The sequence below is a fragment of the Lycium barbarum genome, chromosome 3 (assembly GCF_019175385.1).
Source record: "Lycium barbarum isolate Lr01 chromosome 3, ASM1917538v2, whole genome shotgun sequence".
Classification (NCBI taxonomy): Eukaryota; Viridiplantae; Streptophyta; class Magnoliopsida; order Solanales; family Solanaceae; genus Lycium; species Lycium barbarum.
The window spans coordinates 127,803,397-127,822,911 of record NC_083339.1 but is presented as its reverse complement, the minus strand read 5'-3'; the positions used below and the strand labels follow the sequence as shown (position 1 = coordinate 127,822,911).

General features: G+C 36.7%; 1 protein-coding gene and 1 pseudogene across 11 annotated transcripts; both read left to right on the top strand.

Moving 5' to 3' along the window:
• The first annotated feature begins 981 nt into the window (after window positions 1-981).
• Window positions 982-12,340, top strand: LOC132632389 (uncharacterized). Of its 11 annotated transcripts, none has more exons than XR_009579367.1 (7): window positions 983-1,596; window positions 3,643-3,714; window positions 5,083-5,116; window positions 5,395-7,171; window positions 7,914-8,004; window positions 8,992-9,189; window positions 9,968-10,106. XR_009579367.1 is itself a non-coding variant. In XM_060348311.1 (6 exons), the coding sequence occupies exons 1-5, from the start codon at window positions 1,409-1,411 to the stop codon at window positions 7,962-7,964; spliced, it is 2,109 nt and encodes a 702-aa protein (XP_060204294.1). In that variant the 5' UTR covers window positions 982-1,408; the 3' UTR covers window positions 7,965-8,004; window positions 11,899-12,340. The 11 variants fall into 11 exon arrangements, 8 of the variants coding, with proteins under 8 accessions (XP_060204294.1, XP_060204290.1, XP_060204288.1 ...); XR_009579368.1 differs by having other exon boundaries at window positions 9,865-9,998; XR_009579366.1 differs by having other exon boundaries at window positions 9,855-9,993.
• Window positions 12,341-15,056: 2,716 nt separating this feature from the next.
• LOC132631319 (putative receptor-like protein kinase At3g47110) lies at window positions 15,057-18,863 on the top strand (annotated as a pseudogene).
• Window positions 18,864-19,515: the final 652 nt, after the last annotated feature.

Below are 19,515 nucleotides of genomic sequence, written 5' to 3'. Positions count from 1 at the left end.
TAAAAGAAATGATTTATGTTGAAGTATAAAAACAATCCAAACCGTGGACTGTTTTCATGGAGGGGGTAAATTAGTGCATGTTGAATGTTGATTGTTGTTATGAACGTATAGTGAAAGTGAAGTTTAATGATTCAAGTTGAAATTGAAATGGTTTGTGGGCTGTTGTAAGAATAAATATGATGCTAAAACAGTTCCAATAATCGTATAAGTAATGTTGTAAACGTGTTGTTGTCGTTGTAGTTGAAGTTGGAAAATTGCGAATTGAAAATGGTAATGTTGTGTGTGCTGTTTGGCCGTGAGTATGGGACTGTTTTGAATGATGTACAAGCTGTCCAATGTCCCCTTAAGTCATGTTTAAACAAGTTCGGATTGATACTTGAAAGTATGATTAGCAATATTAGTTTGTAGTGCTAGTTGGATTGAATGCGAACGAAACGTCGTCTAAATGTTAGAAAGGGATTGTTAACGTTAAAATACATATTGAATTCCCTCGTAGACTAATCATAGCTCTTGATATCTTGATATAGGATAAGTACCATTGGGCAGCAAGTACAAGTTATAATACGACTAAACGCTAAAGGTATGTAAAGCGCAACCCTTCTTTCTTTTGGCATGCCTTAGTTTTCAATAGGCTATATCACGAGCCTCGAGGAAATTCCAAATTCGAAATCCGAGTACGTTATGATCCTTATATATATTTCTTGGCATTCTTATGTATGTTGTGATGAGGTATGAACCATTATGTCTTCGAAAGCATTGATTTCCAAACTTTGTACGAAAAGTTGTTTTAAAGAATTCCGTAACTACGAAACGCCGTATCTTTCACAGAAAGGCTCGGATTGCTCCGATATCTTCGTAGGAGTTTGCATGGCGTATGATAAGTATGTTTCCCATAGGCAGGCCCGGCTCAATATCCGTCCGTGGGTCCCGCGACTTTCCTTTATGTAATTCGGACGACTTTTGAAAGAATTTGGTATGATTATCATTTCGAATTTCAAGTATGGTCATTTACTTATATTTGAGTCTATGATAATGATTTTATGCATATGGTTACTCATGACTCTGCTCGTGCGTTCTGTTATATCTTTCGCCGGTTCCCGGGCCGGTTCTGTTGTCGTGCACACTTTGATATACTCCGGTGTTATGCTGTGTTTATGGTTCACCGAGCCACTCGCTAGAGGGTCGGGTTCCACTTATATTTGGTGTTATGCTGTGTATGGCGTTATGCTGTGTTGTGATATGTGACGGGGATACGGAGATTTGAAACCTTCTGGTGTTATGCTGTGTTATGGCGCCATCGACGGGCGGGCGACCATATTCTTCTGTACCTTATGCATGACTTATATTTTGAAAGTAAACATTTTGATATGTTGGGCTTGTACTTATTTTCTGGACTTCTATTTCGTTTATGCCTCAGATTTGTTTTGTGTATCTTCTGCTTTGCATACTCAGTACATATTTCGTACTGACCCCCTTCCTTCGTGGGGGCTGCGTTTCATGCCCGCAGGTACAGACGCACAGTTTGGTGATCCACCAGTTTAGGACACCCTCTTCTGCTGTTTGGAGTGCTCCTCTTATTTCGGAGCCTACATTTTGGTATATATACTTGTTCGATGCAGATGTATATATTTGTTCAGGGGTACGGCGGGGCCTGTCCCGCCATATGATTCGTTTGGTCTGTTTAGAGGTCTGTAGACGTATATGTGGGTTGTGCCTACTTCTGTACAGTTGTGTTCGTATGATCCCACTCGCTATGGCAGCCTTGCCGGCTTGCATCTGTATATGTTTTGGGGCCGTTGCGCCATTTGATAGCCTTGTCGGCTTTTGATATATATATATATATATATATGGTTGTGTTTGAAGTGTGTCTGAGACAGTTTGATATAATTTGAGGCAGCGTGTGATATTTGTGCCCGTATACACTATCTGTATGTGATTCTGACTGAATAAGTGTGTTAGGGTGCCCAGTTTGGGCACTAATCACGGCCTACGGGGTTGGGTCGTGACAGTGGTAGGGCGGGGGGTGGGTGGGGGTGAGTGGTAACGTGGGGCAGGGGTGGGTGTGGGGGCAGGGGTGAGTGGTGGGGGTGGGGTGGGGTGGAGGGTATAATGGAGAAATGAAATACGTAATATCGGAAAAACCACCAAATCCGTGGTTTCAAAATTTGGGACTTTTCATGGTTATATAACCATGGAATGAACCTACGGGTTTGCAACACCATACCACATAATTTTAAGAACAATGAAAACAAACATGGTTTCCTAGAAACCATACATTAATGAACCACGGGAAACCACCATCCAAACAGGGTTAAATCTATTTTTTGTGTTCTTAAAGAATAGGATAATATGGAGGAAGATTGTAGAGTATTGGCATCCCAATTGAAGCAGCTAGAGAAAGAACTTAGGCTGAAGAGGAGGTACGCCTTTTTATTTCTCGTTCAACTCTTCATTCGAATTTGAATTTTCATCATTTAGTGTTTGCGTTACATTGATGATCCTTTCCACCTTTCTTCGTCTAATACTCCCATCAGTCTCATTTTATATGATTGTGTGACTGGTTTTATTATTTGTTTTTTTGTTTTCATAATGTTTGATTGGATATGGAGGTAGAGATGAAATTGACTTTTTTTATAACTGAGAAATCCCCGAGGCCCTTCTCCACTTAAATACCATGTTTTGTTTGTGACAAGGTTTGAACCCTTGACATACTAGACTGAAGCTCTAGCCCGTTTGAGATGAAATTGACTTGCATATTATATTAGTGGCAATGGAGAAAGTATTAAAGTAACAGCTGAAAAATTAATTTGATAGACAAAAGATCAAAATCTAAAATGTGTAAGTACGTGCACAAACCTTTGTGCATTTTTTACACAGAATAATTTACCTGGAGAATCAAGAAGAAGAATAATTTAATGAATTTTAATTTTGTAAATTTGTATGGGGAAGAATGCTGGCCAGTCAAGAACGTCCACGTCTAGAAAATGAAAGTAGCGGAGATAAGGATCCTTAGATAGATGTGTGGCCACACTAGGAGAGATATGATTAGGAACGAAGTTATACGGGACAAGGTTGGAGTTGCCTCTGTGGAGGACAAGGCGAGGGATGTGAGACTGAGATGGTTCGGGCATGTGAAGAGGAGGCGTGATAGATTGGCAGTAGCAGGAGTTAGGAGAGGTAGAGGTAGTCCGAAGAAGAACTGGGGGAGGTGATTAGACAAGACATAGCACAACTTCAGTTGACTGAGGACTTGACCTTAGGTAGGAAGTTTTGGAGGTCGAGAATTAGGGTAGAAGGTTAGTGGGTAGTTGAGTTTTTGTTGCTATGTGTAGGAGAGGTAGGGGACTAGCCTCTTCACCTCATCTTCTCCTTTTCTTAGTAGTATTATTTAGGTATCGCATAGATCCCTACTCTTTTTGAGCCGAGGGTCTAACGGAAACAACCTCTCTACCCACAAAGGTAGAGGTAAGGTCTGCGTACATCCTACGACCCCACTTTGTGGGATTACATTGGGTATGTTGTTGTTGTTTAGATTCATGAAATTGTCATATAAAATTGGATAGAGGGTGCAATTTTCATTGTATCAGTAATGCAGTACAAAGTGTTTGTGGGAATAATCATTATTGAGTATTAATATTGCAGGTGGTTAATGGATTTGCATTTATCCAAAATAGAGCAAAAGAAGATGGAAAGACTCAAACCTCCCGGTGATATGTGAGAACTTTCTTTCTCTTTTAACTTTTCTGTATATTTTCTTATAAAAAAACTCTACTTTTGGCCTCCTGTATAAGTGTTTTCCTGGTGAATAAAAATATCTCTCCGTAGATGCATTTTTGCAGTTGCGCTGCTTTCGTATTGTTGAATATTTGCAAAGTTGAAGGTTTCATTTGACTGCAGTACTGGAATGCGATGTTTGTTAATTTCATTAGAGTTTTCTAGACTCTCCCTTTGACATTTCGTTCTTTTGTTAGAAAACTAAGTTAGGGAACTCATATTAAAGATCACTAAGTAAAAGTTCTGTTTTACATCTACTGATTGTTGAGATTCTTCCATTGATTGGTTTGCAGACCATATTGTAATGAATCATATTTCAATGATGGCCTATGTAGCTCATCGAATTATGAATCTGATTCTTGGAAATGAGATGAACGATGACATGTGTTTGTGGTCCTTAAATTCAGCTTCTACAAATGTGAATTGCATTTTTCTTAGGCTAGTAGTGTATTAAAATGTGACACCTCAGCTAGTTCAAGGACAAAAGGAAATTACAGGAAAAGCCAATACCAAGGATAAACTGTGCAATAATTCACAAATATCAGAATTTTACAAGCACTTCTTATTCCACATAAAAGATGTTTCCTAAACCAGGTTTTGATAGAAGTGAAGTGAGTTGCGTTTCAATTTTTCTTACGCACAAAAATTAATACGTCTCTACCTTCTGGTGTACAATTTGTATGCTGGATTATTCCCATCATGTAAAATTGTAGCTTCACCAGAAAAAAAGAAAGACAGTAAATCTGTTCTGAGCTGATAAGATAAGATTTATGAGCCCCTTTATTAGCCAGCCAGGGGAGAATGTTTAGCAGGGGAAGAAAATGGAGGACATGGAAAGTATTAGACTTGATGCACACATCTATTAAGGCTCATACGGTGTTAAATGCTGTAGTGATGGTGCAATTGGAACTTCTTTTTTAAGTTGAATATACAGAATCATGAAAAGCACTGACTACAACAGTGCTCTCTATTGTACTTGATGATGAAGCAGCAGATTTATCTCCTTGACTTGCCTCTTTTAAAGCATTGTGCTTTCTTGATGAAAGTTTTTTTCTGATACTCTTTCTATGTACTTATTAAAAGTGTACACTACTGTAGTGCATGGGTTGCTCTTATAGTTTGATAACTTGATTATGCATGGTGTTATAGCTGATAACTTGATTATGCATGGGTTGCTCTTATAGCTGATAACTTGATTATGCATGGTGTTATCTGGATTCATATTGCGTTAGCATAGGTTGCATGTTATTTTTCAAGTAATGTTTTGCACTTCAAACTAATCCTCTACTCTTTTGTCTGTATTTGCAGGAGTTTACCTGAATCACTGCTTAGAGAAGATGATGTAAGTGTTCTTTCTAATGCTTGCTGATGTAATGACATACTGCAACTCAAAGTTGATAAAACATCCCAACTGTATCTGTCTCGCTATTTTTTTTTAAAATCCAAATGATACTGCTCACTTGTAACTTTTAAAGTAAAAGAGTTCGAGTATCATGCACTCCCTATTTCAGAAAAACCTGTTTCTTTGTTTGTATAGAACATTATCTGTTATTTCTAAACTGAATATCAAAGTGTTTTCCCTCACTAAGCTGCTATATTTTCTTTGTGCCCTAATTACAGTTACATTATGCGAACATTCAAACTTCTGTTGCAAAGGCATTTGAAATGCATAAGGGTGAAAGGACATATCATGGTGCGCCAACCACGTTGCTCTCCAATTCAGCTGAGAATTTGAGAGGCACTTCTTCCATGCTTGATAAGATGAACAACAAGGGGCTATGCTATATTGCAGAGACTGTAACTGACAGCTCAATTACTTTTGAGAAAACCAATTGGCAAATGAGAAGGATAATCAAGCAATTTCTTCCCAAAATTCTCCATAAGCATGATGGTTCCAGTCAAACTCGAATTAAGCAAATTTCTCAACTCCTCAAAGATCCTCAAAACTTTCGTGCTAATCTCGGGGCTTCTTGTTTTACCTCAGAATCCTTTCGCAGTGCTGCTATTTATGTTCTGGATAGACTCAAAAAGCTGTGTCCTCAAACTTTGGCTAAAATGCATAGGAATCTGTGGGATGTCACAGATTACATCCCTAAGACGCAATCTGAAATAAAAGATAGGAAACGTTTAGTTAAAAAAATCAGGGAAATATCATTGAAAATGTTATCAGACTATGAAGAAGGGGATGAGCCACCAGAACCCCTGGCGAAGGCTTTGTCTGTAGCAGCCTTAATGCTAAAACCAGAACTTGATTATTGTCCCTCTCAAATGTTTTTCCAAAAACTTTCTACAGATGTAGAAGCATTGCAGAATGATATAGCAAAAGCAATCAGGATTCTAAGTGATAAAAATAAAGTAAGTTTCGCGGAGCTGAGAAAGTTGCCTCTTGTGCTGGATTCTTATGATCAAGCTAGTGTTCGTTTGCGTGTGGGAGTGAAGAAACTGTTGGCGGAATATCTTCTTGAGTGCAGCGACTTGCAGTCTATCCCTGAAAATTTACTAGAAAGTCTAGCTATTATTAACAAAACATCTAGGCATGCATCTCGGAAAACCTACTCAAACAAGGAGGTAGAAGAAGTAGAATGTGTGCTGACTATTAGTGCTCAGATAAAACAAGTTTTTTGGGATTTACTCACTCAATGTGATGTCAGTGAAGATTTTGCAAATGCATACATGGAGAATGTAGAGGAAAGTTATGAAGGTGGTGATGAAGATGAGCATCTTTCTGATCTTCCTCAAAATTGCAGGTCTGATCCTAATGTCTCATACAGCCAAGCAGAAAGTGTCGGCAATATAAACCAAAGCAATTCCCACTCACCAATCACTGCTGTTCGAGATGATGGTTTATCCTCTCTGCTTTCACCGAAACTCAAGTCGAGCGTCAAACTTGAGTCAATGTATATGGATGATACAGATTCAGTTCATTCCCATTGGTTTAGCAATTCCTCATCATTCTTAGAATCAAAAGCTTCTGAAGACGCAAAGAGTATGAGTGGTATAGATTACCACTTAAGAAGCATAGGCCAACAGGAAGGAAGGGATTCATGCCCATCTATGTCAACTAGAGATCAGAATAGATTTTCTACACATTTCTCGCCTAATAAAGGATTAGGCAGGAATGATATGGAGGAAAAAGGAACTGCAGGGGACTTGGGATGCAGACCATCAAAATTTATATCGGCCAAGTGTTCAGAAGAAAAAGATGTATCGCTTCACAGACAAAACTCGAGTAAAAATCAGTATCTTCTTGTCCAGGAAGGTTCTGATGAGACAAGTATGGTTGCTTATAGTCTTGTTGGCTGTATGTTAAATAAGTTTGCTGAGTTGGATGGGTTACAGTTAAAGGAGGATGATGTATCATATCTCCAAGGCAATATTTCAGATCCCAAAAATGAAGGTACTTGAACACTGAACTCTCGTGCTGCTTCTGAGTCTAACCAATACTAGTCACTGAAAACATATCTCTTTTTGATTGTTTTAGAAGATTCTCCGCTCCTGCCTTGGCTTTTTCATATTTTCCTTGTCTATACATCACTCCGTGGGTGTTAACATTTCTTGTTGTATGGGAATGTAAAATAACCTGTTGAAATTTGCGTTTCATTAGACTTTAAATATTCCACTTGTATATAATAAAAAAGAGAACATGAACGTAGACTCAAAGGAGAGGCAGCACGCACAGTAAACTAAGATTTACAATAAAACATGGCAGAAATGAAAACCAAGCATCTCTATGTACGATGAGTGGTTCATTTGTGAACATGCAGGTTGTAGAATGGTTGTTTGTTATGCTTAAGTGAGTGAGAAACTGATACAGTGATATGGTACAATCATGTCGCTGGATCCGAACGTTCGTAATCTCTAAATGGGAAGTGCTTGTAGATTTGTCCAAGTGACTTTGTTATCATTGAGTCCCTAACATCGAAGTTATGATTCATTCGAGATAGCTTGAGTGATTGTCAGGGAAGTGTCAGACTTAATGCGATTTTGCTATCACTTTGGCATATCCGCTGGTAGAGTCTTTGAAATATGAAACCCTTAAAAATATATGTGCCCTTTCTCTTGTTTTCCAATCCGTAGGAAGTTTTTAGATTTTGTATTTTAAGGCTGGTGATTGACTGGCTATTTTAATTCATTTAAAGTTCTCAAGGACAGGCGAAGCTCTTGTGATGAGACCACTAACTCCACTGTGATCCATGTTCTTGAAGAGATAATTCCTTCATTTTCAAACAGGTACCTCTGAGTCTGCTGATCTCTTCATAAATTAACATTACCTCTACACATTATCTAGTGTTATTTATTTTGACATGGAAGTTAAAATATGACGAGGAAGGAAGATGCTTGACTCAGAGAAGCTTATTATTAAACTAATCTTCTATTTATGATCCAAAAGAAAAAGATCGTCTACTTTACAGGTCCAATGACCAGACAGTTATTGTAGTGTAATCCTGTGGGCAAACCTCAAATTGCTTCGTTCTAATAGATTCTTTTTGCTTTATATATATCCGTCAATAATAGCTTATAGAATATTCCCAGGAACTGTAAAATTGACCCCCTCTCCCTTAAAGAAATAAAGAATGTTTTCAAAATGCAGAATTATGACCAATTAGCACAAAATATGGCCTGTTGAGCTCGGTGCATAAAGTGATGTTATGGCAGGGTAAGTTCAAGTTATTTGGTAAAAGGAATTAAGTGGTTAAAGCAACGTAGTGTATATTGATAAAGGATGGAGGATAACAAATGGAAATAGCATAATTGTACGATAAAGGTTTATCAATATGAACATTCTGAATTGATCTTAACTGAGCATGATTAAGAATCACTTTTAGTTTTGACACAAGGGAAAAAGAACTTTGCCTCTATGCCTGCTTTAACTAGTTCTTCCGGTCTCCATTAGCAGCACTGAATAGAGGTTTTTTTTTTTTTTTGGTCCTAGCAAGTTATAACATAGTATTGTGTAAACTTCCTCTCTTGCGATATTAATAGCCAATGTGAGCAAGGACCATGTATTTATAGTTAAGAAGGTGAACTCACTCAATTTGTCTGAGTGAGCTACTCCCATATGCCTGTGATTTAGTAAAAGGGAAGTAATATTTTTTCTTGGATTTTTGCATTATGAACCAAAAAGAGCAACTAAGTCGCCTTATAGATTTCTGTGGTATGGCATGTACTTGTTATTTTTAACTGATGCGTAGTTGTCTGCTGGGTTCTTACATACAGTGGTAAAGAGCAACTGAAGGAGTTGTTGGGCGTGAAGTAGCTTGCGAAGCCTCAAGGCATTCATTGGAGCATAGCTCAAGGTCTCAACTACATAGAAGTCTTGCTAGGTTTAGTCGGGATGATATCTAGCAAGGACCATGATTCCATTGTCATTGGAAAGAGATTCATTTCATGTGTGATATGCATACATGTATACATGTAAGTATAGGTTTGAAACTTCTTAATCGACAGGTCGTATTTTTGTTAGTTAATAGTTTAGTGTACGTGTGTTGCACGTGTGTACGCGTTAAGTAATAGTTGCATACATAAGCTATTACAAAAAAATTGACTTAAAATAAATATAATATTTATTTAAATGATGAAATGAATGTTATTATACTGACGCGATAACTTAATTTCAATATCCTATGAACATGTAAATATGATGAATTTCGTTGGTATTTTTATCTCACCTGACAGCTTTCTACGAATGATGTTGTCTTATATTATGTTCTCTTATGTATTTTGACTAATTTAACATTTGAAAAAATTTGTTATCGTCATTGATAGTCCTCTTGAAAGTGCAACATATATTTGTCCATGAAATATTATTAAAAATTTAGATAGAGTTCCTAATTTATACCAAAATAAAAATGTAGAAGAGTATAGATAGAGTTCCTAATTTGTACCAAATAATAAAAAGGGTGTAAATCATTTACAGCCCTCAACTTTGCTTTGAAAATCAAACTCCCCCCTCAACTTCGAACAATAGACATTCTCCTCCCTTTATCCTATGCAACGACTATTTCACCCTTATTTTTTTCAATCCTCAATTTATGTAATACATTTTTATATTATATATAATATTTATTTATTTAATCTAGGTACTTATAGATGATAGGTCTGTTTCTGGGCACTTCTACCCCAAGATTTCTTATAAAGAGCTCCGCAATGCAACTGATGAATTTTCTTCTGAAAATTTGGTTGGCTCTGGCAGTTTTGGAACTGTTTACGAGGGAACTCTTGGCTCTGATGGATTGGCTGTTGAAGTCAAAGTACTCAATATGCAGCATCGAGGTGCTAATAAAAGCTTCATAGCTGAATGCCAAGCATTGAGAAACATTAGGCATTGAAACCTCGTTAAAAGTCATCACAGCATGCTCTGGTTCTGATTATAAGGGAAACGAGTTTAAAGCTTTGGTGTTTGAGTTCATGCAGAAAGGGATCTTGGAAGAGTGGCTACATCCAAAAGGGGAAACACAAAGGAGCAGCTTGACGATTCTTCAGAGAATAAATATTGTAGTAGATGTAGCTTCTGCACTATATTAACTTCATCATCAGTGCCAAACGCCTATAATCCACTGCGATAAAAAGCCACAGAATTTTCTTCTTGATGAAGATCTCACAGCTCATCTTGGTGATTTTGGTTTGGTGAGACTCATTCCTGGATTCAGTACTGAAGCCAACCTGAATTACTTTAGCTCACTTGGAGTAAAGGGAACAGTTGGTTATGCAGCTCCATGTAAATCCTCGAAACTACTTGGACAGTAACTGCAGAAAGACGCGAACATGACACTATAATTCATATTAAATACTCGTTTACGCCTCTTATTTTTGCTGTTTGTTCACTTCATGACATGACTGATTTTTCAGAATATGGCACGGGTGCTAAGGTCTCCGTTTTAGGAGATATATACAGTTTTGGAATTCTAATATTGGAGATATTCACTGGAAAAAGACCCCCAGACACATTGTTTCAAGAAAGCTTTAGTCTGCATCACTTTGTGAAGAGAGCATTACCAAAGGGAGTGATGGAGCTTTTAGACAAGACAGCTTTAGATTGTGAGTTGACAGGAAAAGCAGCCAATGGAGAAAAATATTTTGGGCTAATCTGAATAAAGAAAAGGTGGAATGCTAGGTTTCCATACTTGAAATTGGACTTGCATGTTCAGCGGAATCCCCAAGAGATAGATTGGCGATGAGACAAGTTTACGGCAAGTTGACACTGATCAGGGACAAGTTCTGTGGGAGCTAAAAAAGGATCAAAGAGGAGATTGAGGGCGTAGGTAAACCGAAGCTTTGAATTTCCTTTTCAGGGGTTTCCTATAGGCGTTATCTCTTTAGGGACTTGTTCTTTGCAACTGCTGCACATTTCAAGGGTTGAATGGCAATAAAAGATTTTAGCATCGCCAGGGAAAAATGTTTGGCGAATCTTTCATTGAAAAATTACTTTAGTTTCATTGATTTTTTTTCCAGATTAATAGGTATTGATTATGATGTTCCAACTTTGGGATAAGAACAATACTTGTGTATAGAATCTGGAAAATTGCAGGCCCTTCTATGAACACTGTTACCATGACCACTGAATCCTGTCTTATGATCTCCTAACAAGTCTGATAGAATTTTCCAGTAAATCCATTTCGACAAAAGTAATGCATAACAAATTATACACGAATTTATACAGAGTTTAACTTCAACAGATTAAAGACTCGTTTCCACTACTTCGCGTATAACTCTTCCATTGTCCGGAATTGGCAAATGATTCACCAGAAATAGAATCAGATAAATCTATCTATATAGAATACGAGAGGCAAAAGAGTAGTAAGACGACACGTGTCATCACCACAAAAATCAGATTTAAGAAAATGCAACTATTAAATAAAAACTACAAACTCACAGATACTACTAGAAAGTAAATCATGTTTTTTTATTCCTTCCTTCTTTATAGCATCTACTCCTTTATAGCAACTACAACATCAGTTTTTGTCTCCTACGGTGGTTTAACAAAAAAAAAAAGGGGGCAATCCACAATCAATTTTTTAAACTACTCCCACTTCCCTCATTCCCCTTCCTCATGAGCAGTTTATTCCTCTTTTTAGAGTGTCGTATTTTGCTGATATATGAAGTCTGCGCATGTTCTGCTTGCAGGTATGAATTGTTTATGAAAGTTTTCAATCTATAAGATACAGAAGCAACTCACAAAGAGTAATACACATACTCTCGGAGGGACAACACATCTTAACTTGGATAATGGAGCATGCTTTCGGGAGGAGAAAGATAGTTGCAGCACTTGCATTGATTTTTTCTCTCCACAGGTAATCTATCTAATGTTGTCAAATTTTAATAAATATGGAAATACCAACCATTGACAGATCAAATATTAGAGGTTGAAAAATGAAAAGAGAGATTGCAGATGCGATGCTACGAGTTGTTGATTAGCTTTTTCAATTTGAATTTGACATCATGTAATGTTATAAATTCAGGATCACACAAGGTATCTTAGTAACGAAAACTAAGATTCAAAGTTACTTCCAACCTTTTGTATCTGTTTGCTTCCACAACATATTGCCAAGTTGTTATCAACCAAGTTGAATCAGATTTCTCCAACTTGACAATTTTTCTTTGAATTTTAATTGAAAGATAATTTTTTTTTTTTTTTGAATATATGGATAAATTTTTGAAATTTGAACTAAAGATTAAATTTTTGAATTGGATTGACATATAATTTTTTTTTGGGGGGGTTGGGGGGGGGGGGGGGAAGGGGGGGGGGGGACAAGACGCATGCTTCATCTTGTGAGATTATAATAAGTGTTCATGATCAAATTATCTGAAGTACTAAAACAAAGTACAACGAATTTGGTTAAACTACAAGTTAGTTATAGAGTTTATAATATAGAAATATATATGATCATGTCTTTTCAATTATCTATCCTAATATATTATTAAATGGTTTGATTTTCATATTTGAGTTCAAATGAAATTTGAATTTTGAATGAAGTTCCAATTTCCTTTCACGTTTTTACCGCTTTAAATTTAGCATTATCGTGACTTTTCAAATAAAAGCAGTTGGTTAGAGTGGATAAGTTGATAAACCAATCTTGAATTTGAATCTATATCCTCATAAAGTGATAAGTATACGAATTGAATTAAAATATTTTTTTAAACAAAACACATGAAACACATCCTATCTTCATTTTTGGAGTATTGAGATGATTCATTTTTTATAAAATACAAATGTCAACCATTTCAACTGCATCTCTTATCACAGAAAAATGATTCTCAAGTGCATGAGGTTAAAGGAAAATCATAGGGTTATGTTTGAAAATTGTGAATTTTGCAAGTGCTAATTACATTAGTTTGTCCTTGAAAACTAAATACACGAGCAGGTAATATGTTTTTCTAAATGCTTATACATAATTGAGGGCATCTAAATTTCTGAGTTTTGCATTCAGATGTTAAACTTCGGTTATTAAGTATGCTATAAGAATATTAATTATTTCTTAATGGTGTATCGCAAGGAGAGTAGTATTAAATGACATTCAAGAGTCTAAGTGGCGAGCTAATAAACACGTGACATTTACTGCAATATTTAGTAGCAAGTGTAAACGAGTGTCATTAACTTTTGAATTAGATTTTTGAAAATAATTGATTTTATTTGACTTGAATAAAATTATTTTTTGAATTATAAAGATAAATATAAAAACTATGAGGTTATGGTGTTTTTTGTGTGATTCAAACCTAACCACACGATTCATTCCCTTTTATAATTCAATTACTTTTTGGTCACAGAAATAATATTGCGTAAAGAAACAAAATGATAGGTGAAATATATTGTTATGATAATTAAATTTAATATCAAACAGATAATTAAATGATTATTACCGCTAATTTCCATTAACATTAACCACGCATCGTGCGGGTTCTAATACTAGTACAAAAGAATAGAGGGTGAACATGAGCGCGAGTATGCAGAGGCATCAGTCCATTCGTCATCGCCTAAATCCTAGGATTCAGAAATACAAATAGAGATATGAGCTTCCACTGAACAATTAACATGCAAAAGTAAAAAAAAAAGAATTAGGAACCCCCCGTTCAGTGATAATTACTCGTAATGGAAATACGGGTTATCTCGAGTACAAGTTTTATTACATCCTTCGTAAGACAATCTTTTCTCTTACCAAACCGGAAAAATAGAAAATGAAACAGAGGATATAATTTCATGACATCATGGAATTTCAAAGTCAACTCAAGAACTCCAGGGAAAGAAAGAGGCTAGTCAATGTCACTACTTGCGGCTTAACTTTAGGAGTACAAGTGCCTAATCTTCAAGGAAATATCGGAACATAACTAGGATTACATCTAGTCTGAATAAGGGCAGGATTAAATATATGACAGGGAAATGATTCCCCGTACTTCCATCAAATATTCTGCTTAGTTCAACAATAAATCGACTAATTAAAGCCATACTATTTTTCTCCATGGATCTAAGGTCAGAAAAAACTATGTTTTTCTCAGCAATGTCTAAGTCAATGAGCACCTTGTATTTCATATGTGCTTTTCTGACGTTGTTCCAAAGTTTTTAAGACAAAAATGGCTGGATTTATGCAGTTACATTCTTACTACACTTTTGTATGGCCACGTACCACAGAAGTACAGTTAATCCACCTTCAGCCATACTTAGCTTTCTACAGGTTCCAACTTACGTGAAACAACTTGATGTCATTGTTACCGTTGTTCTTATGCAGACATTGCAATTGCGTATAAAGGCACTATAGTAGTGACTAAGTCGCAACTTGCAGCTTAAAATTGATACAAGTACATATGCTGTAAATTGGCATTTCCTCCTATAAAGCAGTTTGAGTTTGAAAGAGAAAAAGACAAGCAAGCGTATTTTATTCAGAACGAGAAACATAGCAATTCCAGCATATCCCTATTCTGAATAAGTTAACTTACAGAGAAAAGACAGGAATTAACTTACATAAAGCAGTTTTATTATTAGTCAACCCAACTCTTGATTAAGAAAGAAATTAGTCAACTCTCCCCTTACCTTGCGTGCACCAGAAGGTCGTGACTTCTTCAATTCCATTTCAAAAGCTGCACAATTCTTAATGCATATATTAAAGAAAACATTAGGAGGATCAAGCACCAAAGTCAGAATCAAAATTGATGAAAAATGTTAACAAAAAATATTTTTGTTGATATGCCATTGGTAACTTGTTTCATACGTCTTATACCACGTAGTGGTGCTCCAATACCAAAAACAACATTTCTGAGAGCTATCATCTCTTGCTCCTTGACATTTTCCAATGGAAGTTTTACCAACAAGTTTTAATTTCCACACTGGCTATCCATGATGTGTTTCTTGTGTTCTTATTCTCACTTTTTCCCCAAAATGCTGCAGCAGCTACTTTACTTCGCAATGAAACTGAAAAACTTGCCTTACTTGGATTCAAGTCCCAAATAACTGAGGACCCATCAGGAGTTTTCGCCTCTTGGAACGAATCTGTTGATTTCTGTCAGTGGACTGGAGTAAAATGTGGCCTGAGACTGGAAAGAGTCATCAGTTTGAATCTAAAAGGGTTGACGCTGGGAGGTACGATCTCAGGTCATCTCGGAAATCTTTCTTTGCTCAATTCTCTTGACCTTGCAGAAAATTCCTTCCACAATGAAATACCTCAACAACTCAGCAGGCTGTGAAGGCTTCAAAACCTGAATTTAAGTTTTAACTATCTAAGAGGGGAAATTCCAGTTAATCTATCACATTGTGTTAACCTCGAGAGTCTTGTCCTGGACCACAACAATCTCGTGGGTCAGATTCCATACGGAGTTGGATCATTAACGAAGTAAGTGAGATTGTATCTCAGAAATAACAATCTGACAGGAGTCTTTCCAGGTTCTATTGGAAATCTTACATCTTTACAAGAGTTATATTTATCGTACAACAATCCAGAGGGAGAAGTACCAGCTTCTCTAGCTCGATCGACCAAGTTGAGACTGCTTGGATTGTCGGTAAATAGCTTATCCGGAGAGTTCCCTCCTTCGTTATACGATTTGTCATCCCTGGAATTAATATCACTTTCCTTTAACAACTTCTCTGGTAATCTCAGACCCGATTTTGGCCATTACTTGCCTAATCTCCAAAGACTTTACTTGGCGAACTGTCAATTCATTGGCTCCATACCATCCTCTTTGGCCAATGCTTCAAAATTGCTACAGCTTGATTTTCCTGTAAACAATTTCACTGGAAATATACCTATGGGTTTTAGTAACTTGCAAAATTTGTTGTGACTCAATGTTTGGAGTAACCATCTTGGATACGGTAAGCAGGAATGGGTGTCAATGGTACGGTTCGGGCGGTTATTTTATAAAATTTATACCATGCCAATTTTTCGGTTATTTGATTTTGTAGAACCAAAATTAGACCTTTCGAAACTGTCCCATCATCTCGGTTTCTCTTCGGTATCGGTACGGTTCGGTTAATTTTCAGTTTTTTTTAGAAAAAGAACATGTTATAATCACTAGTAAAAGTTAAAGACACAATATCATGCATACTTTTATATTGCTTTGGCAAAAAATTTCTAGACATTTTTACTATTTAAAGCGTGATGAATCAAGAAAACATAAAAGAAGACAAGAATAAAAATTAACCCCACTATTTTACGATAGGGTAAAGCAATGTTAAGTAAAGACAAAAATTATAATTTAGATCGCACGAGGAGAAAAAAATCCATCAAGATGGGACTCAACAACAGAGTTTACTAAGATTAAATATCTAATAAGATAAATTTAAAATCGATAAGAAAGAAATCTAATATTTTGTAGCTTTCTACCCAAGATCGTTCGAATACCTTGTAACTTACAAGCTAGTTACTACTCGAAATGGTAGAACTAATTTAATTTCGATAGAAGTAGCATAATAGGTTTCAACGTAGGAACTTTAGATGTTAATTATGTTGCCGGCTTGTAGTCATTTTCATCATCCTGAACTCAAGGCGAATTTTTTTAATATTTTATTATATTTAAATTTAATATATAGAATATATTTTACACATATAAACATATTCAGTAGGGTTCGGGTTTTTTTGGGTTCATTTTTCTAAAATTAAAAACCAACCTAATTATTCGGTACGGTTATAAATTTATATAAAAACCATCGGTTTTATTAAAAAACCTAAAAAACGGTACGGTTCGGTCGGTTAAGTCGGTTTTTTGAAAACCATTGACACCCCTAAGCAGGATGACCTTGACTTTGTAAATTCTCTTACCAATTGCAGCAGCTTACAAATGCTCCATTTTGGGGACAACCAGTATGGAGGTACATTACCCCATTCAATAGCCAACCTTTCTAGTCAGTTACAATGCCTACTCTTCTTCGGAAACAGAATTGGTGGAAGCATACCCAGAGAGATCTCAAACCTGGTGAATTTGAATCTACTTGACATGGGTAACAACAATCTTACAGGTAGCATTCCCGATTCTATTGGAAGACTTAGAAACTTGGGAAGTCTCAACTTGGTTAACAATCTCTTGACAGGGGTCATCCCTTCTTCAATAGGAAACCTCACTAAACTCGTGTATCTTCTTTTGGGACTTAACAGGTTAGAGGGTAACATACCTTCAACCTTGGGAAACTATAACCAACTGCTAAGATTGGACATTGCTGATAACAAACTGACTGGAACTATACCACAACAACTTATTGCTCTCTCATCCCTGACAAAATTTATGCATATTATAACCTCTTCAACTGGTCCGTTGCCGGTGTATATTGGTAACTGCAGTCATCTTACTTTTCTTGATTTTTCTTACAACAATTTTTCGGGTATGATTCCACGAACTCTGGGAAAATGCTTGACCTTGGGGGAAATCTATATGAAGGGAAACTCCCTCCAAGGGACCATTCACTATTTAGAAGATTTACAGGATCTCTAGTCCTTGGATCTTTCCCTAAACAACCTTTCAGGGCCAATCCTCACTTCATTGCAAATCTTACTTCCTTACTCTGCTTGAACTTATCTTTTAACAATCTAGGGGGTGAGGTTCCTGTCACCGGAATATTTTCAAATGCCAGTGCTGAAGTATTTCTCGGGAACCCAAAGCTCTGTGGTGGGATTCAAAAGCTGCATTTACGGCCTTATGTTTATCAAGAAACTCAAAAGACACAGAAGAAGCACGTACCTAATTGTTTTTGCTGCTTCATTTTCAATCCTGGCCTTGTTAGTAGTTTTCCTATGTTGGAAAAGAAATTTGAAAGATCAACCAGAACCAGAAGATAGGTCTGAATCTGCATGTTTCTACCCCAATATTTCTTATGAAGAGCCCTGCATTGAAACTTATGGATTTTCTTCTGAATATCTTATTGGCTCTGGAAGTTTTGGAACGGTTTACAAGGGAGCTTTTACCTCTGATGGAATGGTCGTTGCTGTCAAGGTACTCAATCTCCAGCATCCAGGTGCTTCAAAAAGCTTCATAGCAGAATGCCAAACGCTGAGAAACATTAGGCGCCGAAACCTTGTCAAGGTCATCAGCACATGCTCAAGTTCTGATTTCAAGGGAAATGAGTTTAAAGCTTTAGTCTTTCAGTTCATGCCAAAAGGGAACTTGGACGAATGGCTACATCCAGAAAAGGAGACACGGAAGAGAAGCTTGACCATACTTCAGAGAATGAATATCATAATAGATGTGGCTTCTGCGCTTCACTATATTCAACATCAGTGCCAAACACCCATGATTCACTGTGATATAAAACCACATAATATTATTCTTGATGAAGATCTCACAGCTCATCTGGGTGATTTCGGTTTGGTGAGGCCCATTCCTGGATTCAGTAATAGACTTCTGAATCTACATCAGTTTAGCTCACTTGGAGTTATGGGAACCATTGGCCATGCAGCTCCAAGTAAAGTTTCTAAGTAAAACAAAACAAAAACTGCGAATACACCATATGTTTTCTTTTAAAGATAGTGGTCTAATTATAAGCTGAACTTGCTTGTTGCAGAATATGGCATGAGTGGTAAGGTCTCCATTTTAGGAGATATGTACAGTTTTGGGATTCTAATATTGGAGATATTCACGGGAAGAAAACCCACAGTCCACAGACACTTTGTTCCAAGAAAGCTAACAAATCCTATTGGAATTACTTCTGTCATTTTTCCCCCCAAGTAGTATGCATAAACCACTTTCTCAAAGCTGCATTACCAGATAGAGTTATGGAGATCCTAGACAAAACAGCTTTATATGGAGAGATGATGAAGAAAGCAACCAATGGATATAAACACTGGGCCAGTATCAAGAATGAATGGATGGAATGCTTGGTTGACATACTTGAGATAGGAGTTGCATGTTCACCTGAATCCCCAAGAGACAGATTGACCATGAGACAAGTTTACAGTAAGTTGAAGGCAATAAGAGAAAGATTTCTAGGAGCAGAAGATGTATGAAGAGGAAACTGAGGCCAAAAGTTACAAGTGAAAGCATTGGATTTAATCTAAATGTTTTCCAGATGTTATCTTTGCAATGAAACAAATATACCAACAACCATCTTTTTCTTCACTGCAAATTCACAGCACAACTTTGGTCTTTGTTCTTCAACCTGACAGAGACTCATTGGACTATGCCTGAGCATACTGCAGATTTACTAAGTTCTTGGATGAGAAGAGGAGGCAGCAAGAGCCAGAAAAAATGGTGGAGGATGATCCCTCATTGTATTTGGTGGACTATTTGGAAAGAAAGGAATGAAAGGTGTTTTGAAGGTAGATCCAATTC